Raw genomic sequence first — 21,961 nt, 5'->3', positions numbered from 1 at the left:
ATGACAGGCCCATCTTTCTTTACACATGCTCTTGATGAACTGGGCTTCTTGTGGTTTTTATTGACAACAAATAATAATAATGACAACAATAAAATATTCTTGAAAGTGTAGTACTTCAAATTACAAGAATAAAATGCGTCTTGAGAAAAGAGCATCCAGCGCGAAAGGTGGCGCCAACGCGCGCGCTCTTCACGCGGAGGAGTAACAGAAACGCGATGACGTGTTACGCAAGGCGGTGACGCTCACGCGCAGTGGGGAGCGCACGCAGGCTGGCTCGTCGGGGAAACGGCATTCAAACAATTATCATGAATTTAAACGTGTTGTTTTTTGCACATTTGCTAATATAGATTTTTTTTAAACAACTTTCTTATGACCGTTGGAGCCAGTGCTAATAACTGCAATATATTTGCAAAAAGTAGTATCGACTGTTGCAAACTAACCGGCTTTATGCAGTCAGGCGGCTAGGCCTCGCCTGGCCCGCAGTGTCTCGGTTCAAGCATGCATCCCTCCTGGGGCGCTTACGGAGGTGGACACCAGCCTCCTCCGCACTTCGGCCCGCGGCCTCATCAGTTCAGGGGAGCTCAGCCTCCGGCACCACCGCCACCACAACCGGCAGCAGCAGCTGGAGGGGGGTTCGGAGGATATGGCGCTCCGTCTCTTCCAGCGTCGTCCAATTTCTCCAGTTTGCACGAACAGCATCTACAGCAGATGCAGCAGTTGCAGCAGCTCCATCAGAAGCAGCTGCAGTCGGTGCTGCACCACTCCGGCAACGCCAGCGGGCCTCCGTACTGGCAGGCGGGCCCCAACAGCTTTCAGGACCCGTCAGCTCTGAGAGGTCCTCCCGGTCAGCCTCAGCCTCCGCCGCCGGATGGGAAGCCTCCAGCTCCGGAGCCTTCATCGTCTTCCTCGCCCGCAGTGAAGACCCCCGCTCCAGCACCACAGGTTAGCGAAGCCAGTGCATCGATGGCGGATGAAAAGCCCGACTTTTCGTCGATGTCTCTGCAGGCAAGCTTCTGTGGCATGGTTTATTGTTACTCTCACGTTTTTGTGATGATACAGTCGCTTCTGCAGCACATTACATCTCCAGCTTGTATACGTAATACAGCACAATTAACACATTTCTTACTTCTCATATGACATTAGTTGACACTTCCTTAAATTATTGCATGTAATGTCCCTGCTGTGACACATACACCCATCCTCACTTTTCTAATTAGCACGCAGCATACCTTTTATATATAACTTTATATCAGCTGACTGTATTTGTTTTTTGGTTAGTCAAAAAACATGCATCCAAAAACCCCCCCACTTGCTCACAAATGAATCTGAAAATGCAGCTTTTTACTTTAAAGGATTTTGATTAATGAAATGCTTTGATTATTAATAAAAAAAAATTAATAGCTGTTTGGAGCCTCATTATAACGGGACCCATTCACTGCAGAGGATCAGAGAAGTGATATAGAGAAAGTACATACTTTGGAGTTTGTATCAGGAGGGTAGGCAAGTTTTGAAACGAGCTACTGTATCATAATTTTATTTTATTTAATGCTATTGATTTTATTTGAGCAAGGTTTCCTCGTTGGTTCACATTCAAAAGCGGTCACACTGCAGTTGGACGGTTTCAGTATTATTGTTATTCTCGTACTGTACAATATTATGTGATTCTTATTTGAATTCAAGGTATATATTTTATTCAAACATTATAGCAAAGTATGTATGATTTGTATTTATTATCTATAGGAGCAGCAGGAATATTGGTATCAGCAGCATCGACAAAATTTGCAGAAGCTGAAAAATGAGAAGGCAAAGCAGAATCAAAATTCGTCTAATGGAAACAATGCACCTGCTCCACCGCCTCCAGTGGAACCCCTAAAAGCACCCCTCCACCCCCACCTCCCAAAGAGGAGCCCCTCCTCCCCACCACCAGATGAATCAAAGGTCTTTTTTTCCCCCCTGAGTAATATATAGTGTGGTTTTATATTGCACGTACAGTAGGCAGCATTTGAAGTGGATCTAAAAAGTTTAAAGTTGTATTAAGACAAGAACATGCTTTAGGGCATCTTAGATTAAAGGCGTTTATCCACGTTAAATGTTGGCTAGTGTGTATTTATGTTCTAGTTCTGTACTTTTAAACTTGTGGTACCCTATCAACTAATTATTCATATTTGATTGCTTATATTTACTACAGTCCACTAGCCTCACTGATACAGGGGACCCAGCGGAAGCAGCACGTCTTCAACAGCTGCAGGCGGCAGCTGCCCATTGGCAGCATGTACAGCATCAGAGGGCCAGCATTCAGTACCAGGCACTGATGCAAGAGCATGCTCAACTACAGCAGGTCCTGCAACAGTACCAGCAAGTTATTCAACAGCCAGCACATCTACAGGTGCAGTTTTTTTTTTGTAGTTTTGTAGTTCTTAATTTGCGTGGTTAGCTTAGAAAATATTTTGGTATAGAGAGGAAAAAAAGCACCAAAGTAACAGTATAATGTTATTATGGTTGTTTAATTCTATCCCCCAGACAATGCCTTTGGAGATGCAGTTGCAGCACTATGAAATGCAGCAACAGCGCTTTGGTCCCTTGTACCAAGAGTGGGACAGGCACTTTAATTTGTGGTTAGAACAGTTTCAGTCATACCCACACAAAGACCAGCTTCATGATTACGAAGCCCAGTGGAGACAATGGCAAGAGCAAATGAATTCAACTTCTGCTCATCTGCAAGAGAGAGTCACATCTCTAAGAGCTATGCAGCATCAGTATGGTACAGCTCCTTCATTTGGGGGCATGATGGGACCGTATGGGCAGCATCGACTCCCTGTACCAGATGGAAACATGCATTTACCCAACCCAGGGCTTCCGTCAATGCCTCCACCTGTTAACATGGACGCCATGCAAGGACCTTCACCACAGGTCCCACCACCAGTTATTCCACAGGGGCCATCACCTGCAGAACCATTCCCATCATCTGGGTCAAATTCTGGATCAGAAACAGGTAAAACTGTTGGACCACCTGGACTAGGGCCTCGGCCTCCTGGACCACCTCTTGGGCCCCCTGGACCTCATGGAAGATTTGATGGCCCAAGGTAAACGCATTTAAGAATAATCATGATTGCACACTTTAACACATTTTTTTTTGGAACTAGATTACTGATATTTCATATCTTCTTTTTCAGGTTTGAAGGTCCCAGAGGCCCACGGTTTGAACAGCCACACCAGCAGCGGTTTAGTGCACCACCTAGATTTGACGGTGGTCAGCGATTTAATCGACTTCCCAGAAGTAACGCTCCTCACCCTGGGCCTCCAGCAAGACCTGAGAATCCCCCTAGACTGAATGCACCCACACGATTTGAAAGACCCCCTGTACCTCCTCCACAACCAGGGTACGGACCGCAATCCAGTCCTGTCCTTGGCATTCAAATGAAGCAACAATTAGCAAAACCTGATGCACCACCAGTTGCTCCATCTCAATTGGGCCTAGAAAAAAACAAAAATGCCCAAAATCAAAATATTAAAGATGGGACTTCCACTGGTCCGTCACTGACAGATGACATATTGGACTCTGTGGATGGGTTTTTTATTCAGAGTGAACCTATTCCTCAAACTAAGGATAATAAGTCTGATGATACCATTGCTGATACTCCAAAGCAGGATAAGTTAAAAGAAGATGCTACTAAACCTTCTATACCTACAGAAAGTCCAAACACCAACAAAAACTCTCAGAAACCAAGCTCACAGCCTTCTAAAACCAACAATGTTACAAATGTGCCACCACAACAAGCAAAGCCTCCTCAAAATGATAAGTTTAAACCTGATGCACCTAAGGAGGCTCCTAGGGGGCCACATGTGATGAATCAAACAGGTCCACCGCAGTTAACCCGAGGAAGGGGAAGAGGCCAAGGGCCTGTGCCTCTCAGAGGTAGGGGCCGGGCGCGTGGTCGAGGACAATACGGAGGACAAATGGTTGATCCCAACTGTCAGAGAGAAATTATGTCAGAGGGTCCCTATGACCATCAGCAAACAGATGATGGAACTCATGGGGAGGACCAGGATTTGACTTGGAGAGACCCCTCTTTGGAAGGTCCTGGAGAAATAGATGAGCAAGAAGGAACACATGAGATGTGGCATCCAGAGGAGGAACACTTCCAGGAAGAGTACTATGAAATGCCTAGAGAGAGAAGACCTCCAGTGGGTCACAGGGAGCACCCAGAGAGCACTCAAGCAGAAGAAAACTGGGAAGAAGAACCACAGGAATACTGGGAGGAAGAAGATCCTTACTGGACAGAGAGAAGACCTCCCATGCGTGCTAGACCTCCTTTTCCTCCAGGTGGCCCCAGAAGACCCCCTTTTCATCCTCGTTTTATGCTTCATGGTCCAAGGCGACCCCCTCCTCCTGGTCCCCCACATGGACCTCCTCACATGGGACCACGTGGGGTAATGGGACCACGGTTCAGACGTGGTCTAGGCTCATGGGGTCCACCCCCGGCCCGCCATGATATGATGGAGCGAGACATAAGACGGCCACCAGCACCTCATGAAATCTTAGCAAGGGAACCAGCTGGTCCTCTTGGATATAAAGAAGAAATGGACCGAGAACCTGGATGGTCTCATCCTCGTGGGAGAGGGCTGAGACGTCCTCCTATACCTCCCCATGAAATGGAGATTAGAAGACCTCCCTTGAGACCCTCAATGCCAAGGGAGAGGTGGCATGGCCCTCCACCCCATGAAGAAGAAAATTATGAGGAGGAATTCCCGTATGATGCAGGGGATGATACGTACAGAAGGCCAACTCATGAGTATCCAGATTATGAGCAAGACGATGAGTATTACGGTTCTCGTGAGGAGTGGGGCAGGGAGCAACTTGACAGAGACTATCCACCACGTCGCCCCCCAGAGCACATTAGAGAGGATCATTGGTTAGAGGGAAGAGAAAGGTCATTTCCATATGACGATGAGAATCGATATAGAGAGGAGCGAATAGGACCACCTTATCAAGAACGTGACAGGGAGACTCCTTATCACTCTCGTTCTGATTGGGAAAGGAGCCCACCTCCACCCCCACCCCCACCAGAGAGAGCTTACTCTCATCCAGTTGGTGAAACTGATCCCCATTATGACCATAACCCAGAGCCGCTAACTGGTCTGCCCGCACCTCAAGCTCTGGATGCTCCACTTGAAGAGTCTTTACCTGGTGCGAATAAAACTGTACTTGCTCTTTCTCAAAGGCAGCACGAGATCATTCTCAAAGCTGCCCAGGAGTTGAAAATGATAAGGTAAAGGAGTTCCCATCAGTGTATCGTTAAAGAAAAAAAGCCAACAAAATTCAAGCCATGTAGTCCAACTGGCAGAGTTTAAAATATTAACTTGGGTGACACATTTCCTCATAGAGAGCTCCAGGAAAGCAAGAAGGTTTTGGGGGAAGCTTCGAACACAGAGATAGTCGGCATGCCTTCAGAACTTCCCCCTGGAATTCTTGGATTAGAAATACCACCTGAAGTCAAAAGTGCTCTGAAGGTATGCCAAACTTGAGTTTCAAATTATACTTCTTGTTTATCTCTAATATTGCAAGAGCATGTTATTGAAAAACTACTGATTGCTTGAACATTTCTTTTTTGTATAGGCTACCAATATATTGTCAGAAACGGGACAGACTAATCAACCCTTGGAAGCTGGTTTTCCCCCTTCAAATCAGTCTGCAGGCTTCCTTCATTCTTCAGCTCCTCCTCCTACAGCCTCATTCATTGCTAAAACAGTGGATTATGGGCATGGCCGTGGTCAGTACACGTTCTACCTCTCAGCTGATGCGATTCTAAACGTATGTAGACAAACTACATTTGGGTTTTTTAATAAGCAGATGCTGGTGCTACAGTGGAAAGGATTTCTTACGGAGAGAGGATTGTGTTGAGGCCTGCTCCGCCGCCCTCTGAGCGATCCTATGAGAAAGGTCGGTACTTTTTTGTGAATTCGAAGGAATACTCAGTGGGTTAGTTTTAATTCACATCTGTTATCAACCTTTCTTTCATTAGAATTGCTTGGTCACAGAGACCCATACTATGACAGAAGAAGTGACCCATATGGTGGTCCCAGAGATTATGACAGGGATTGGGAGAGAGATCTGTACAGGGAGAAGCCACATATGGAGTATGAGAGAGACCGATATGAAAGGGATCGTTTCTTAAGAGAAGAACGGTAAGCACATTCCAGACCATACTGCTGCCTCCCTTTTCACAGTTGTACATGCTATCAGTTTTCTGCATATTATGCCCAAATTATTTAATTTACTGGAAGACTGTTTTCTTATCTACATCAAAATGTCAAAATATGTGGTGGCATATATTTGAAATGTTCTTTTGATATGTTTTTGTTTTTGTATGTCTGTTTTCAGACCTTCACTTGGGCTTCGTCCCGGACACAGAGACAGAGAAAGAGATCATCCAAGCCGCTCAAGCAGGGATCGGGAGGTTTATAACAGATCAAGCTATGACAGGTCTTCTTATGAAAGGAGTCTTGAGCATTATGACCATGGATCCTCAAGCTATGGTGGTAAGTCAATTATAAAAGAATCCATATCTTTATTTTAAAATAGTACTATCAAGCGATTAATTGCATAAAAAAAGTTTTTGTTTACATAATGTATGTGTGTGTATATACAAATACACATTTCAGGTTCACGATTAATTGCTTGACAGCTCCGTTTTAAAGCTGATGCATGTCATTTTTTTTTCTTTTATTCTATATTTAATGCTACTCTACTGTTAAGGCTCTACTGCTGATTTCACTGTGGTTTGTTAGTTGGTCACTTTGTTAGTTTGAACATCCTGGCCTACTCAACACAGCAACTTTGGCTCAGCTGATGTGAATTGGGATGAGGATATTTGTTTGTCCAATCAAAGGTGTTTGAGGAAACCTGTTTAAAAAAAAAAAATTGTAAACACTTTATTTTAAGGTGTCATAATAGAGTATTTACCTTTTACGTACTTAGTAGTAGCTGTTGTAAAAACAAAGTGTACTTGCCACATAAGTTATCGAACAGTACTTAGTTTGTAATTATGTCTGTGTAAAAGGCTGCTACTGTTACACATTTGTAACAGCGTCTGTTACATAGCTACTTATGTAACCAAATTATTGTCACAAATGTGTTGCAGACTTCATACAACATAACTAACATAACAACAGACATAAGATACTTAAATTAGTGTATGACGATTGTACTTGATTGTACTTCATGTGTATCTATACCTTACACCTTATCTAGCTGCACCTTAGTTTGATTTACACAGCTTAGTTTGATTTACACAAATACATGTAATAACTGTGTAATTACATTAAAATGGCAGATTATCACACAGGCATAAGCTTCTTAAAATCGTGTATCAAGATTGTACTTGTTCTGTTACGTATGTGTAACAGTAGCTGTCCGTTACATCTACATAATTGCAAACTGTAATTACAGTATGTTTAAGTACAATGGCTACTACCAAGTATTTTATGACACCTTAAAATAGTGTTGCCAAACATTTTTTTGGCAAAGCTAATGAACAGAAGTTACACGCTTGGAATCCTCTCCACACAAGCCAATATAAAATGTAATGCCGTTTACCATAAATAACTCACTTATTAAGCTTGAAAAGTTGAGAAGATGCCTTTCTTTCTTACCCAGGTGATCGAAGGAGCTATCCAGATGAGCGTCCTCCACCACCCTCATCACTGCCCCCTCCTGCTCCTGTTGCTCCCCCTCGTGTGGAGAAAAAACCAGACACAAAGAATGCCGAAGACATCCTCAAACCACCAGGTCGATTAACTCGGCCTGACAGGGTATGCTACTATTATCTTCTAAATCTCGTTCTGAATAATCATCTTCTGAATACCTTACTCACAGTTTTCTTCCTTTTCAGATCGTCGTCATTATGCGTGGGTTACCTGGAAGTGGCAAAAGTCATGTTGCAAAGCTTATTAGGGTAATATACTTTTGTTTCCATATTTGCTCAGCTTAAAGGAACAATCCACTTTTTTTGGAAATAGGCTCATTCTCCAACTCCCACAGAGTTGAGAGGGTCTGCCTGTTTTCAGGTGCTACGTAATATCACTACGCCTGCTACGGTACAGCAGTAAACTTCCTTGATGATTACACCGGGATGGGAGTACAGTTCGGATCGAGTAATATCAGCCTAAAAACTTTTCGTTTCCAGCTCGCCTTAGTACACCATATAACTACACAAGAGTCACGTTTTAAATAGGAAAGATATTATAACTCTTTGGTAATTTTTGAACGCGATGCTACTGGTCTAATTGGATACAATGATCTATGCTAAGCTATGCTATCTCCAGACCTAGAGATCAGCTGAATGGATTCCAAAACGGTAAAACTTATTAACTCTGGGGGAGTTGGAGAATTTTCAAAGAATGTGGAGTGTTCCTTTAATGCGCATGTTATTTTTCGCAAACATGTTAGTCTTAGCTGGTTCTGATTGTAGACTTGACATATTATTTTTGTAGAAACAAAACTCATCCTTGAGGAAGTGGCATTAATGTTTTTTAGCTATAAACATACTGCCATACAAAATTAAGCTTGCATAGATGAGATACTCTGAGCCGAAGAGGCTGCACCTAACAAAGAACTTGTTAATCTATGATTTTCTATTTGCTTTTTATTTCAGTTGTTGTTTACGTTAGTCCATTAAGTATATTTGCCTTTGTTGATATAGGATAAAGAGGTTGAATGCGGTGGTGCGCCACCCAGAGTTCTTGGGCTAGATGACTATTTCATGACTGAAGTAGAAAAAGTTGAGAAGGACCCTGATTCTGGGAAGCGCGTCAAGACCAAGGTTTGATCTGTTCGTCATTCATTTCAAATGAGAAATCCACTCACTTCCCTCAACCGATCGTGCTAAGCTTTCTGACCATCTTCACCAGGCTCTTGAATATGAATATGAACCAGAAATGGAAGATACTTATCGAAGCAGCATGCTGAAGACATTCAAGAAAACACTGGATGATGGATTTTTTCCCTTCATAATCCTGGATGCCATCAATGATAAAGTGAAGTACTTTGACCAGTTCTGGAGTGCTGCTAAGACAAAAGGGTTTGAGGTGAGCTTGCTTGGCATTTCCAGTAATTCTAAAGTAAAGTAGTCGCTAGGAATTAATGGCATGGCAATGGCATCTCTAGTTAATTGTACTGTAACTTTTTTTTGTATTCTCAGGTATACTTGGCTGAAATCACTACTGATCACCAAACATGTGCAAAGAGAAACATACATGGGCGAACACTGAAGGATATTACAAAGGTAGTTTGTTTAACTTGATTTCTGTTTGGTGTTTGAGCCTGCCTTTTTTGGTTCCATTTATCAACAGAATTATATAACATAACTGTTCGAAAGCCTGGCTAATAATATGCTTGTTGCGCACAGCTGGCTGGTAGCTGGGAATCTGCGCCACCCCATATGGTACGACTAGATATCAGGTCTCTGCTGCAGGACGCTGCCATTGAAGACGTAAGCCGTTATGTTCATTAAAGGAAATGTAAATGTGTTACTTTATTCTGGTTTCCTTCTCATAGTAACACAAAGTGTTTTTGTGATAGGTGGAGATGGAAGACTTTAACCCATCTGAAGAAGAACCAAAAACTGAAGTGAAACAGGAAGATGATGATGAGACTGATCTGGTAGGACCCCTCTTTTCATGCATGCTTCTTTCATCTAATAATTGAAACTGTGATTTTGTACTTACTTTGAACATGAGCCAGTTTTTCAACGAAAGAAGGTAAGTATTCTAAGCATGCATCAAAGTCACAGGATACTTTTTTTCAATCCGAGTTGACAAAAGTGAAACAAAGAAAGATATTTCTGTGACGCGGTTCGCTTGGGCTATTTGGTGTAATTGCAATCCATTCCCTTTTTATGGATGCTTTCACAATCAAATATATCGGCAACAGCAAATGTCACTAAATGCAGCGACTTGATTTTCTTTGAAGTGCTTAAGTGTTTGCTCACAATTTGTTGAGCTCTTTAAATACCTTGTAACTTGATGTATAATGGACAATATCTGTACATTTGCTCTCAATTTTCATATTAACTGATCTAAACCTTTTAGCTAATTAAAATATTTTACTTGCTGTACATTTGAGACTTAATGTTTTTAAAAAGGTTGTTTGTCTTTTTTTTTTTTTTTTTTTTTTTCACAAACAGCGGCTTTTGTAACAATTTAATTTATTTATGGATTAGGAACAACTTTATACTGCAGTTCATTCTAAGTCTTTCTAAATGCATGTGGTATTTTTGCTTTTGAGAAACCTCTAAATTGAACTCGGTTATATGGCTGCACTTGAATGTAGCTTTGATTATATACAAGTCAGCTTTTGTTTGCTGTATTCTAGTTGAACACAATAATGTCTGTTGATTAATATGTCTTTACTGATGTTATAGTTGAGTTGTGTTATATGGACCTTTAGCATAGAACTTGAATTTGAATTCAACTTTTTTTTTGAAAGCTTCTAGTCTTAGTCTTGTAGGAAGCTCTGCACAAGTCTGGTCTAAAATATCAGTATAATGTATGTGATAAAGACGGCAGAATTGCTTACCAAAGCTGATTTCTGTTAATTCTTTGATCACTGCTAGCTTTACCTAGGGTTAGTGAGTTGGAATTACAGTAAAAATATAGTAACTGTGTAATGAAGTAGATATGTAGTATAGGAAATTATAGTATATTTTACGTAAGCTCTTACATAAGGCATTTACATGAACTTTGTTGGTCTTTCTGGGCATTAAAGTTTATTGTTAAAGAATAGTTGAACACTTTTCCAAATTTAAAACAAATAAAATACACTTAGGTTTAAACTGCATGATTTTATCTTTTTACACATTCAAGACAAATAATTAATAGTTTGTTTGTCCATAACATCCAGCTTTGTGACCATCTGTTTGTTCCTTGATGTCTTGACAGACTTTGTAAACAAAGATAAAAGTGAGAATTTCAGAGCGTGGCTTGGTTTGGCAGCTGAATGAAGCCCGGCTTGGAAATTAAAGGCCAAAGCAAACGAGGTTTATCACTGCAGCTGCCTAACACAAGAAATTCAGTTACCATTACTATTTTTATATTTTATAAAAATATATTTGTTTTAGTCTCAACATATTGTCATACCTTTCCTCTTTACTGGTGTTGGTAGCAGTCATGTAAACCTTAAAAAAAAAAAAAAAAAAAAAAAAGCTAATATTTCTGTGCTGTTTTCAATGCTCTTTACTTTTCACAGATAACACTGATTATATTTTAAATTTAAAACACCTGGGATGTTAGAAACAATTGTTGATCTATTGTAAAACAGTAGGTCTCTAACAACCTAGGCGTTCCGATCAATAACTAATTCAGTAACATTAATTCAGATCTTTAAAAATATTGGCGAAAACAGTATGTAGTAATATATGTGTAAAACATAGTTTAGTACATATACATAATATATGTGCTTACAAAATATGGAGCATACATGCTAACTTTTTTTTTGATTTTAACTGTTTACTGGGCCTTTATGGTAAAGAACCTTTTATGATCAAACAAACTTTACTTGCCATGATGGATTGAAACCTTTTTGTTTGTGTATTTTAATTGTCATATACTTTTAAATCTGAAATCTGACTTTATTCTTGCAATCTGTACTTCTTAGCAAAAATGTTTTCGACAAAGCTTGAAAATATTTAAAAGGTTACTCGACCCCAAAATGAAAATGTTGTCATTAATCACTTGCCCCCATGTGAAGAACACACTTTGTTACGGTCTCATTGACAGTAAATGGAAAAGTTTAAAAAGACATTGACAGAATGCTCTATCTGTGGTTTAACCAAAGCATTATGAATATTATGAGAATACTTTTGTACAGAAAGAAAACATAAATGGCTTTATTCAACAATTCACTGCCATAGTGTCACCGTAGATCTATTTTTTGGAGAGTACGGGCTGTACAGACGTGGCTAACGCTGTTCTGTGTCAGCAGCAACACAAGGAAATATTTTCTACTTCTGTTAATGCTTTGATTTGAACAAAAACAGCGCATCTGTGCAAAGACGAAGAAAGCTTTTACCGGTTCGAAAATGATTGAGGGGGAAAAAAAAAATGGGTGGAGTAAGCAGTTTTATGTTGCTGTGATTTTTAGGTTAAAACCATGTAAATACTCATCAATCTGTTTAACATTAGTGACAATGAATGGAAAAAAGTTACACTCGCATTGCGGTGACATTACTGTCGTATCCAATATTCAGTATGGTTTTTGAAAGTTATTTTAGTTTCAACCTTGTTCGTGAACCAATCCGTGGTAAAACCCCACTACATTCGTGAATCGTTGTGGGGTCTAAACGGGCGGTTGAAGCAGGTGATGATCGTCGGAGGAAGTGTTTAGCCACACTATAAAGCCATTTTGGCTGACTGCTGTCAATATAAGATTTTTGGGTTCTAAAAATGACCTCTTCAATTAATCGATCAATCATTTTTATTTATATAGTGCTTTTAACAACACAGATTGTATCAAAGCACTGAACAGTATAAAATAAAAGAATACAGTGATAGGGATGTATAATGATGAGATTGAACAATTTGATATTAAACGCAGAGACCGTCTCTGTAATCAATTCAACGATAATCGCTAGAAGTTAAGCCTCTTGTATCAAAAGGTTGATTTGTTTGATTTCTCAGTTCACGACCCCTTTAATTCTGGTTGAATAGTTATCATAAACGTTTGATATAATTCCATAAACAATAGAAAATAGAATGCATAAGAACAAACACATAAGTATTTGTCTATTAATAACATTAGCATCTTTAGTTGTGTAATATCACAAATTTTATGTGGCTTCATTCTAGATTACTTCATACTTTATGTTGTGTAATTTTCTTTTAAAAAGTTGAATTCAGAGATGAGTAGTTACATTCTAGCTAGTTTTCTGTTTATGTATTTGTATTTAGTTAAGTGACTTTCGTGGATTCGTACACGAGCTATATCCATCATGTTGCCTATTTTCTATGCACACATGACTATTTTTATGCATTGAACCGTTGATGTTTCTCAATCCAAAGATCCGGTGTTGATTTCTCTTGGGCAGGATTGAAAAATATTCTGCCAGCGAAGTTGGCGGAAAATAATAATTTAACATTTAAAAGTCTGTTTCGTACCTGTGCATTGTGCCGTTGGCTTTTTGTCTTTGCGATTTTTACTATAAAATGAATGTGTGAAGCGGTCAATGTAGCAGGCATCTGGTTCGTATCCACGCCGTAGTGTATTAAAATATATGCATGCTCTTCTGTATTCAGTAGACATTTCTATATCCTGAATAAGGACTGTTTATCAGTTGAGCGCTCGTTGTTGCCTCTGTGACTTATTAATGATCTCTCTTTCAAGCTTATTCTCCCATCATCCAAAGCATCGTCATTATTCCCCAGCCCCCTATTCTGTCCCTGTCCTCCCTCTGTCACGCTGTCTGTCCCCTCTGTTCTCTCATCACCTGAGGATTAATCGCTGGAGTGTCTCTCTGTAATATAGGGATACCTTCCGAAAAGCAAATGGGAGATGGACACATCAGAAGCAAAGCTTGGTAGGTTTTCATTTGTAGTTTGCGCAAAATATTCATAAATGTACGCATCTATTGTTTGGTGTCATTTTTAATCCGTTATACGGTTGTTGTCGTTTGGTGTAGTCATATAGGTAAACTTTATTCCTGGTTTTTGATAGTTCAATTACAGATTTTTCCATATGTGGCAATTGTCATGCTTTAAATTACCTGAAAATATTTGATGTTTAGAATTTGCTTTAAAGGAATTGGTTAAAGGAAATAGTTCACCCAAAGAAAAAGCACCTAATGCACCAATCCTCAGGCCTTGAAATATGTGGTTGAGTTTGTTTCTTCATTAGAACAGATTTGGAGAAATTTAGCATTATATCGCCTGCATACCAACGGATGCTCTGCAGTTAATGGGTACCATCAGAACGAGAGCCCGAACAACTCATTAAATCACTCCAGTCTAACACTTAATGTCTCTCAAAGCAAAACGCTGCACACTTATTTAGATGGTTTAACCAAACCGTTGCTTTCAGCTAAAATAGGAGTCCTCTATCAATAATACTACTTTTATTGTGCCGATGGTTTTATCAGCTTTTCGGCCTTTGATTCTGATGGCGCCCATTCATAGCAAAGGATCTGTTGGTGAGCACGTGAACGTTTGTGTGAATGTTCACAGCGTGGCTCGTTTAGAAAAGGCTAACCCAACACAGTGTAAAAGGAACTTGAAACCGTGCACACAGTAACGTTTTTGGACAACTACCGATTTTAACGCAGTAATAGCTTTTATCATTTTAGTGTGTGATTATGTCAGGTTTTAGTCTATTCAGATTTGGCGAAGACTTTAGATGCTTTGTCCTTGGCTTCCAGACAAACTGGACGGTCTGGCGGGTGGAGGCAAGAGAAAACGAGAATCTGATGTGTCTGGCATGGAGGACTTCCTTCAGCTGCCCGATGACTATGCCAGCCGCATGTCTGAACCTGGCAAGAAGAGGGTAATGTGCTGCATGTATTTCATAAATATATCCATTTAATGTCACCTGTTTTTTCTAGATTGTTCTTGAGAATTGCAGATTGAATTCAGTAGTTGGTCTATATATATATATATTTATTTATTTATTTTTTGTCTATAACTATAAACATAACAATATTGGCATCCGCACCAGCGAACAATATCATCTGTTTGTTGTAATCGCACATGCGTCTGCCGTCACAGCAGGATGGATTCTGATTGGCTGTCAATGTTCGTATCATTCACCAGCATAAAAAAGTATGAAACGGATTCCTACGATATCGTTTCTCTGTGCCTTTATCACTATATTCGTGGTGTGCACCATTCTTCGATACCGAGAGCTTTATCTTTAGAGTTATCGTACTTTTAACCTAAAATTTGAATGGCTTTTCTTGTTCAGTTCAGGAAGGGCCGCGATTCAAACCACGTTTTTGTGCTGATTAAACTTGCTGATCTTCCAGGTGCGCTGGGCTGATCTCGAAGAGAAGAAGGATGCTGACAGAAAGCGCGCTATTGGTTTTGTAGTCGGTCAGACAGACTGGGAGAAAATCACGGATGAGAGCGGCCAGCTTGCTCAGAGAGCTCTTAACCGCACCAAGTATTTTTAGGAGATTTTGTAATGACATTTGTACAGCATTTATGGTAAGTTTCTAGTAATTCAGCTCTCTTGATCAGCCAAGATTAATGTAGATAGAAGCTAGAGACACACTTTTAACTTTAGTTTTAGAACGTGCTTTGCATCAGCTTTCTCTTTTACTTGAGCTGTTTAGTTTTAGATTCCCGAAAATTCCAGTTATTTCTGAAGGAAGAAAAGTTTTCATTTTTAGCTTGATTTTTGCCAGTCATTGACTGCGTAGTAAACGTCATTCACTTTACAAAGATTTTTCAAATTCTCTTTTTTTTTTTAACTAGTCCTCTTTTTTTTCAGGTCACCAGTTTGTGAAATTCTTCACTTCCAAAGTGTACTGCCCGATGAAGAAAGAGCATCGTCTCTTCAGAAACCGGCGATTAGTTGCCGCTCGATCCCGTAGTACACGCAGCGGCCTTCATACAATACCTGGTGTAATGTAAATCTTTTCTGTTTTAAGCCACGATCTTATTTTATTAGGTTAAGCATTGCGCGTGTGTGGTTTTTGTATCAGTGGTGCAACTGACTGTAGGCGATATCCTTACTTTTTTTATTTTTTATTCCATAGATCTAATGTTTTTTGGCCTGAAATATTATTGTAGTTCACCCACATGTACCCACACTCAATAAAGCTTACAAAACGGTCTCATAAAAAAAAAAAAAGTCATTTTTCGCATTACGCTGCTATTAAAAATCCGAATTGTGAAACTTTGGTTTGGTGGCTAAGCTGCAAATAAAGGTTCGAAAGAAACTCTTCAGATTGACGCAAGACGCATGACTTGCTTACAAAATAGTTTACTGGCTTCTCATGTGGCAACGTATTGAATGACGGGTCTGTTCCAGCGGTTGTTTTACTGGCCCGCTTATTTGCTTTGCCACATAAGTTGCCGGTAAACACGAGCTTGAATTTTGCATAACTGACATACGACTTCTGCAGAGTTTGGCTCGACCGATGCTTTGTGTCATAAAACCTCCTAATTAACATTTATATTTGCATATATGTTTTTGTAAAATTCCACATGTGACCCTGAAATCCTTTTTGTATGCAAATACTGCCGTTTCGACATGAGCTCGTCTAATTTTGAACGAAAAAAAAACCAGTTGTTTGCTATACAACGAGAACTGAGCTTTATTAATAATAGTTCAATATGCAGTTTTATGTATTGTGACGAACCTCGTCGGTTGGAATATGTAATGCATTGCAGTGCTATTTGGGTTCTTTAATGAATGCACACTGGGCGTTAGTGCACTTGTGTTATCAAGTGGTCCACCAGACAGTGATGTTCATTAAATGCTCATAAAACAACGTTCAGCGTCTAAATATTCTGATATAAATATAAATGCAGTGACATTAAAGGTAAGTGTGAAAATGCTGCACAATCCGTGATGAACTTTCAATCTGTGAATATATTGTGTATTTTTTTTTTTTTAACGAGTGTTTCGTCATATTTAATTGGGTGCTTTAATTTATTTTTCTGGCAATGCAAACATTTTTATTGACAATTTGAGGACTTGTGGATAGTGATGTATATAGCTAACTCAAAAAAGAGAGAAAGAAAAAAAACAGATGCTCTCTTCCGTCTTTGCAACTCAGTATGGACAAATGAATTGAAATCGACACCTTCAAGGTTATACATTATGCATCTTCTTCTGGTCCTGGAGTTGTAGGACTAACTGCTCTGTGGTAATTTTGTTGCCTTTGGAGCTGGACAATTAATTGGCTGCGGTCTGTTACTTCAAAGAAATAGTGTTGCATAGAAAGAAGAATCGTTATAGTTAAGGCAGGATGTGTGGGTGACTATTTTGAGCTATTTGTTGAACGGTTCAACTGCTCCCTCTGGAGTATAAACATGTAATATTGCTCCTTTTCAAAACTGAATATAGTTGATGTTTTTGTGTTTCAAGTCATCCACAATATGTAAAAAAAAAAAAAAAAAGTAATTGGTTGGCAATTTATTACACATCTGCAATGAAGAGAAAGAATACTCTAACATCAATTGTTTATAGCTACTAATATTACTTGTCCTTGAGATGTGTGGTTAAATGCATACATCCATGAACAAAAAATGTTATAGGTTTTTAGTAAGTAAAAAAAAAAAAAAAAAAAGAAGGTTTTATGTATTTAAAGCGTGCAAAAAATAAAAATGCATCAAACGTGATGTATACCCGTAGTCGCGAGAAATATTTCAAAAGGAAAAACCTCTGCACTATTACATTTACTTGTTTTGTGGCATCTTCAACAGTCTTCTCAGAGGCTGATGTTGACATTTTAAGGGGCAACATGTAGTCCTGTGAAAAGCAAAAATTAGTATTTCTAAGATTATTCAAGTATTTTTATTATTCAAGATATTACTTTGCCATGTTGTTCTCTCATGAGGCAGTATACTGTGCAAACTTCACAATACAATTAACAGCTTAGTTCCAGTCACCTTATGATCTTAATTCACATGATTTTTTTATTTATTTATTTATTTTTGTTAGGTGCTTATAATACCTTAAAGGAACAGTTCGCCGGTCATTTACTCACCCTCAAGGAGTCCCAAAACTTTATGAATTTCTTTGCCAAACACAAGGTTTCCAACCAGGCTCCTTTTGGTCACCATTAGGGGAAAAAAGTCAATGGTGACCCGAATCAACCTGGTTACAAACATTTTTCTAAATATCTTCCTTTGTGTTTGGCAGATCAGATTTATTTTTGGGTGAACTGTTCATTATAAAAAAACATGAGTGGTGTAATATGTAGGTCTGGATCAGACATATTAATAAACTTGACTGCATTAAGTATTTCAATGATTTGTTAAAGTAACTCTACACTATTTGACCTCCCCTAGAGTCAAAGAATTGAGTTTGAGTAGCATAGATCATTTCATCTGATTAGACCATTATCAGATAGTTTCTATATTTTTTTATTTAGAGACTGTATTTTGCTCACATTGCTACTTTTATGGCGAACAATTCCTCTGTGAGAGTCAATCCACAAAAAAAAAACAATTGTTTGGCTTTGTAATCTTTAATCTGAAGATGCAATTCCCCTCTGAAATAACGGCCTTCTCTGATGACATCAGTTTGACGGCTTGAGCATGACATCATTAACCACGCCCCCTCCAACTGTCAGTGTTCATTTCTAACTAAAACATCTACTTTACTACATCCAATCAGATCGCAGTAGAAAAAACAATCCACACTCTCTGTTCCTCATTCAATATTCAGTTTCTCTCTGGAGTAAAACCTAATGTGTCTGTCAAGGCTCTCCTAAAAGGAAACTTAAACAGTCAATTTATGCAGTTTTTCAAGGCCAAGCTAAACATTTTGTGACGGGGGAATGAAATAGAAGTTACTGGACTTCTTTCCCTCTGTTGTTGAAATCTGGTACATTACGATGTCTTCCTATCAGCCCATAAACTTCCATTTTGGTTGGAAGTATTGAGTCTACTCACTGTTTTTTGTTTTTTTTTTTTTTTTTTTCTGATATTTCCCTTTCATCATTGGAAGGCCTGTAACTTGCCAGTCAAAAATGGGTGAGAGGTGTATCTTTCTTCAAGTTATTAGTTACCAAATCACCACGGGTAAGAACCAGTGAGCACAATGTTCCTCCTTAACTGAGCAGGACGGCGGCTTTTCAAAGATGCTGTTTAGTCACTGCTGCTAGAATCCGCCATATTAATGGCAAAGCGCTCAACACTGCAGGGATCTGAGTGGTTGGGACTGGGGTTTTTTCTATTTTCAATAATGCCAACGCAGTTCCTTGGAAATTCACATTCAGTGTAAACGAAGCTCTCAGCTGATCAATTGCATTCATTCCAAATTGGCAGCTGTTTAGAAGTATCCTGTGCTAATATTAACAGCCCTCCATCTCCCTCCCAACTGCCTCTCCGTGTTATGAACTCCAGTGGGTGCTAGGATTTGGGATTGTGGACGTTCATCAGCCAATCAGCGTCACCGTGTCATTTCCCTGCAGCTCCAAAGCGTTTAGTTACATGGCGGCACATCTCCGGAAAGAAGTGAAAATGTCTTTTCCATGAAGATTTTTTTTCCACGTCACATACTTTGCGGGTGTCAAAGCTAATAGAGTTGAGCAGCTTCGTTTTGAGAGAGAAGTGGAAGTGCTACCGGATGACTCTCCAGGTATTTCACCTCTCAGTTTAAGTCTCCTACGTTCCCATTTCTACAACCGACTGGGTTAAAATGTCTTCGGATGGAAGCTAACCAAGGACTATCGGACTGCAGCTTCATTTGTCCCGGATGTCCAAACATCAAGCCATATACGGCTGTTATATTTGTGCTAATTTTGCTCCATGTATGTTTATGTGAATACATTCTGCCAATACCAGCAGCCATACCAACTACACTACTAAACTACATTTTTCAGCAGCTCAGCTGTATCTTTTGTAACAATGTTCCTGGAATTCTTTACCTGCCATTCATGCGCTCAATCCTGTTCCTGGAGATCTACCTGCCTGCAAATTTAAAGGGTAGAGTAAAAAAAAATATTCTTGTAGCGTCACAAAACTGAAGTTGAGCCACTCATGCATTTACGATGTTTCTGGACCTGGGATCATTTCAGTTGTGTTGCCGACTATGGAGGGTCAGATCTCCGATTTCAGCTAAAATATCTTCATTTGTAGATATTTCCTCCCACAGCTACGTCCAGAGACAAGCAAGGAGATCTCACATCAGGGGTTCTACCGTAATTTACGAAGCTAGGAGAATCCATTTTGTTATACACACAAAATAGAAAAAGTGACTGTAACAATTGGGCTCCTCTAGCTGTTTTGGAGAGTATCCACTGAACGCGAATAGCGTACACTTTTCTGTGTCAGCCGTGACAATAAAGTGATTATTATTGGATTCTTGTAGTTTCGTAAAGTTACGGTTGAACCCCTGATGGATCATGGATTATTTCACTAATCTCTTTGATATATTTCTGGACGTTGGCAGCCATCAGAAAGCATCAAAAAGTGTGAGTGTGAAATTGAAATACTTGGCAAGCTACAATTTCTTACTAGTTTCCTCCACGCTGCTTGTTCATTTAATCATTTTGTTTTCTAAATAATAAAATTGTATCAATTGAGGCATGGACTGAAATAATTTTGCTCATTAAAGGACTACACCAAATCATCCTTTCATGCTTTCGTTTTGATGCTTTCAAAAAAAAAAGCATCAAAAGAATCTGTTGGTATTATTCTGTCAATGTTACAAAATGTGTGACAGAAAAAGTCGTTCGAAACTTTCTCGGAAGAAAATAACTTTCACAAAATGTATTTCTATCCATTTGGTTCTGGCTTTAGGTTTATGGTAAGCGACTTGAAGCTTGAACATACGTGATAACTTCTTTTTTGTTGTTTTTTGGCACACCTAATATTCCTGGCAACATACTTTATATATACTTCCTTCAGTTATTGTCTTCCTACCTCATATAACATTAAGTATTTGACAGATTTCATACACATGGGAACACGCTCCATTCACCCCACTGAGGCCGTCGTAGTGTATACACACGCTGTCAGATGCTGTATTGTGTTGCACAACATCCTTTTGCGCAAGTTTATTGTCTGTTATAAATTAAGCGTGAAGGCCAACAGGAACACCATCCCCATTGCGTAAATATATTACCCAGGACAGACCGCACAGAAAACAGTTATGCAATGCATAATGAAAGTATTGATTTTGTTTGTCTGATTCTTATTCGAAGGATGATGGACAACACGATGGCAGTCCAGTTTTTGTGCAGTGCCTTGACTAACGCATGACTTAAAGGCGTAGCTCACCTAAATATGACCATTTACACGATTGATTTTTTTGACGCCATTCCAAACCTGCAACTGACTTCTTAATGTTAAACACTAAAAGAGGAATTTGGACAAATGTAGTGGCTTCTCTTTTCCACATAATGAAAGTGGATGGGGATTAGGGCTGTTACAAAAGTAAACTTAATTTTATTTAGCTACGAATTACTTGATATATAGTTATTATATCTCTTTTTCTTTTATTCATTTCTTTTATTTATCTTTTTTGTCATTTTGGAGCTTAACTGGCTGGTTGGTTCATGTGGCCAGTACATTTGTTCACATTTATCCTTTGTTCCACATTTTTACTGTTCGTTTCTGTCATTCGGATACCAACTTGACATAGTTGATATGACACAGATAAGATACTACTAAATATAACGTAGAAACTTCAGTCGAAACGTACATTTTCTGTAAAGCTGCTTTGCAGTGATTAGTATGCAAATAATCTTGAATTGAATCGAACGTGCAGGTTTGGAAGAACATGAGGCGTCAGTGAACGATGCCTTTAAGTCGCCATGTCTTGGTGCTGCTGAACAGATGGCCTGCAAGCTGCCTTCGGGGTCTGCTTCTCAAACAGGGGAACACTATTCTGACGGCATAGCACCTCAGGTAAGCCTTTCTCATACCATGCATTAATAAATATATTTTCAAGTGTGTTTGGACATTTCAGTTAAAAAAAAACTTAAAATAAAGATTATTTCTCATTCAATTTGTGGTCTTGTTTTCAATCAGTGTCATTTTATTAGCACACTTTCGTTGTGTCAGTCGTATTTTCCAGCGATTGCAAGAATAATTTTAAATATAATACTGACATTAATAACTGTTCAGCCTCCAAAAACTCTAGTTTGCTGTCATTGTAAATCTTTAGCGATCTTTAAGAAACCACCAGAAAAAATATGATCGCTTTTTCCCTGTGCAGAGGCCATTCATTTTTTGTTACATAAATATATCCATCATGCTGAATATTGATTGAACATTATTTCACAGATATTTTGAC

The 21,961-nt window shown here is 39.2% G+C and overlaps 1 protein-coding gene across 1 annotated transcript; it reads left to right on the top strand.

Annotated features, from left to right (window-relative positions):
• The first annotated feature begins 240 nt into the window (after positions 1-240).
• ylpm1 (YLP motif containing 1) lies at positions 241-21,673 on the top strand. The gene is given in 23 exon segments (XM_043220456.1): positions 241-1,005; positions 1,741-1,864; positions 1,867-1,906; positions 1,908-1,938; positions 2,189-2,386; positions 2,521-3,083; positions 3,174-5,270; positions 5,385-5,511; positions 5,618-5,771; positions 5,852-5,941; positions 6,024-6,186; positions 6,383-6,540; positions 7,658-7,812; positions 7,893-7,955; positions 8,703-8,822; positions 8,911-9,087; positions 9,201-9,284; positions 9,408-9,491; positions 9,581-9,661; positions 13,520-13,571; positions 14,406-14,530; positions 15,009-15,189; positions 15,476-21,673. Coding segments are annotated over 22 exon segments (5,340 nt in total). The 5' UTR covers positions 241-498; the 3' UTR covers positions 15,156-15,189; positions 15,476-21,673.
• Positions 21,674-21,961: the final 288 nt, after the last annotated feature.

Source organism: Puntigrus tetrazona, chromosome 20 (genome assembly GCF_018831695.1).
Source record: "Puntigrus tetrazona isolate hp1 chromosome 20, ASM1883169v1, whole genome shotgun sequence".
Classification (NCBI taxonomy): Eukaryota; Metazoa; Chordata; class Actinopteri; order Cypriniformes; family Cyprinidae; genus Puntigrus; species Puntigrus tetrazona.
This window is presented reverse-complemented; position numbering and strand designations above follow the sequence as displayed.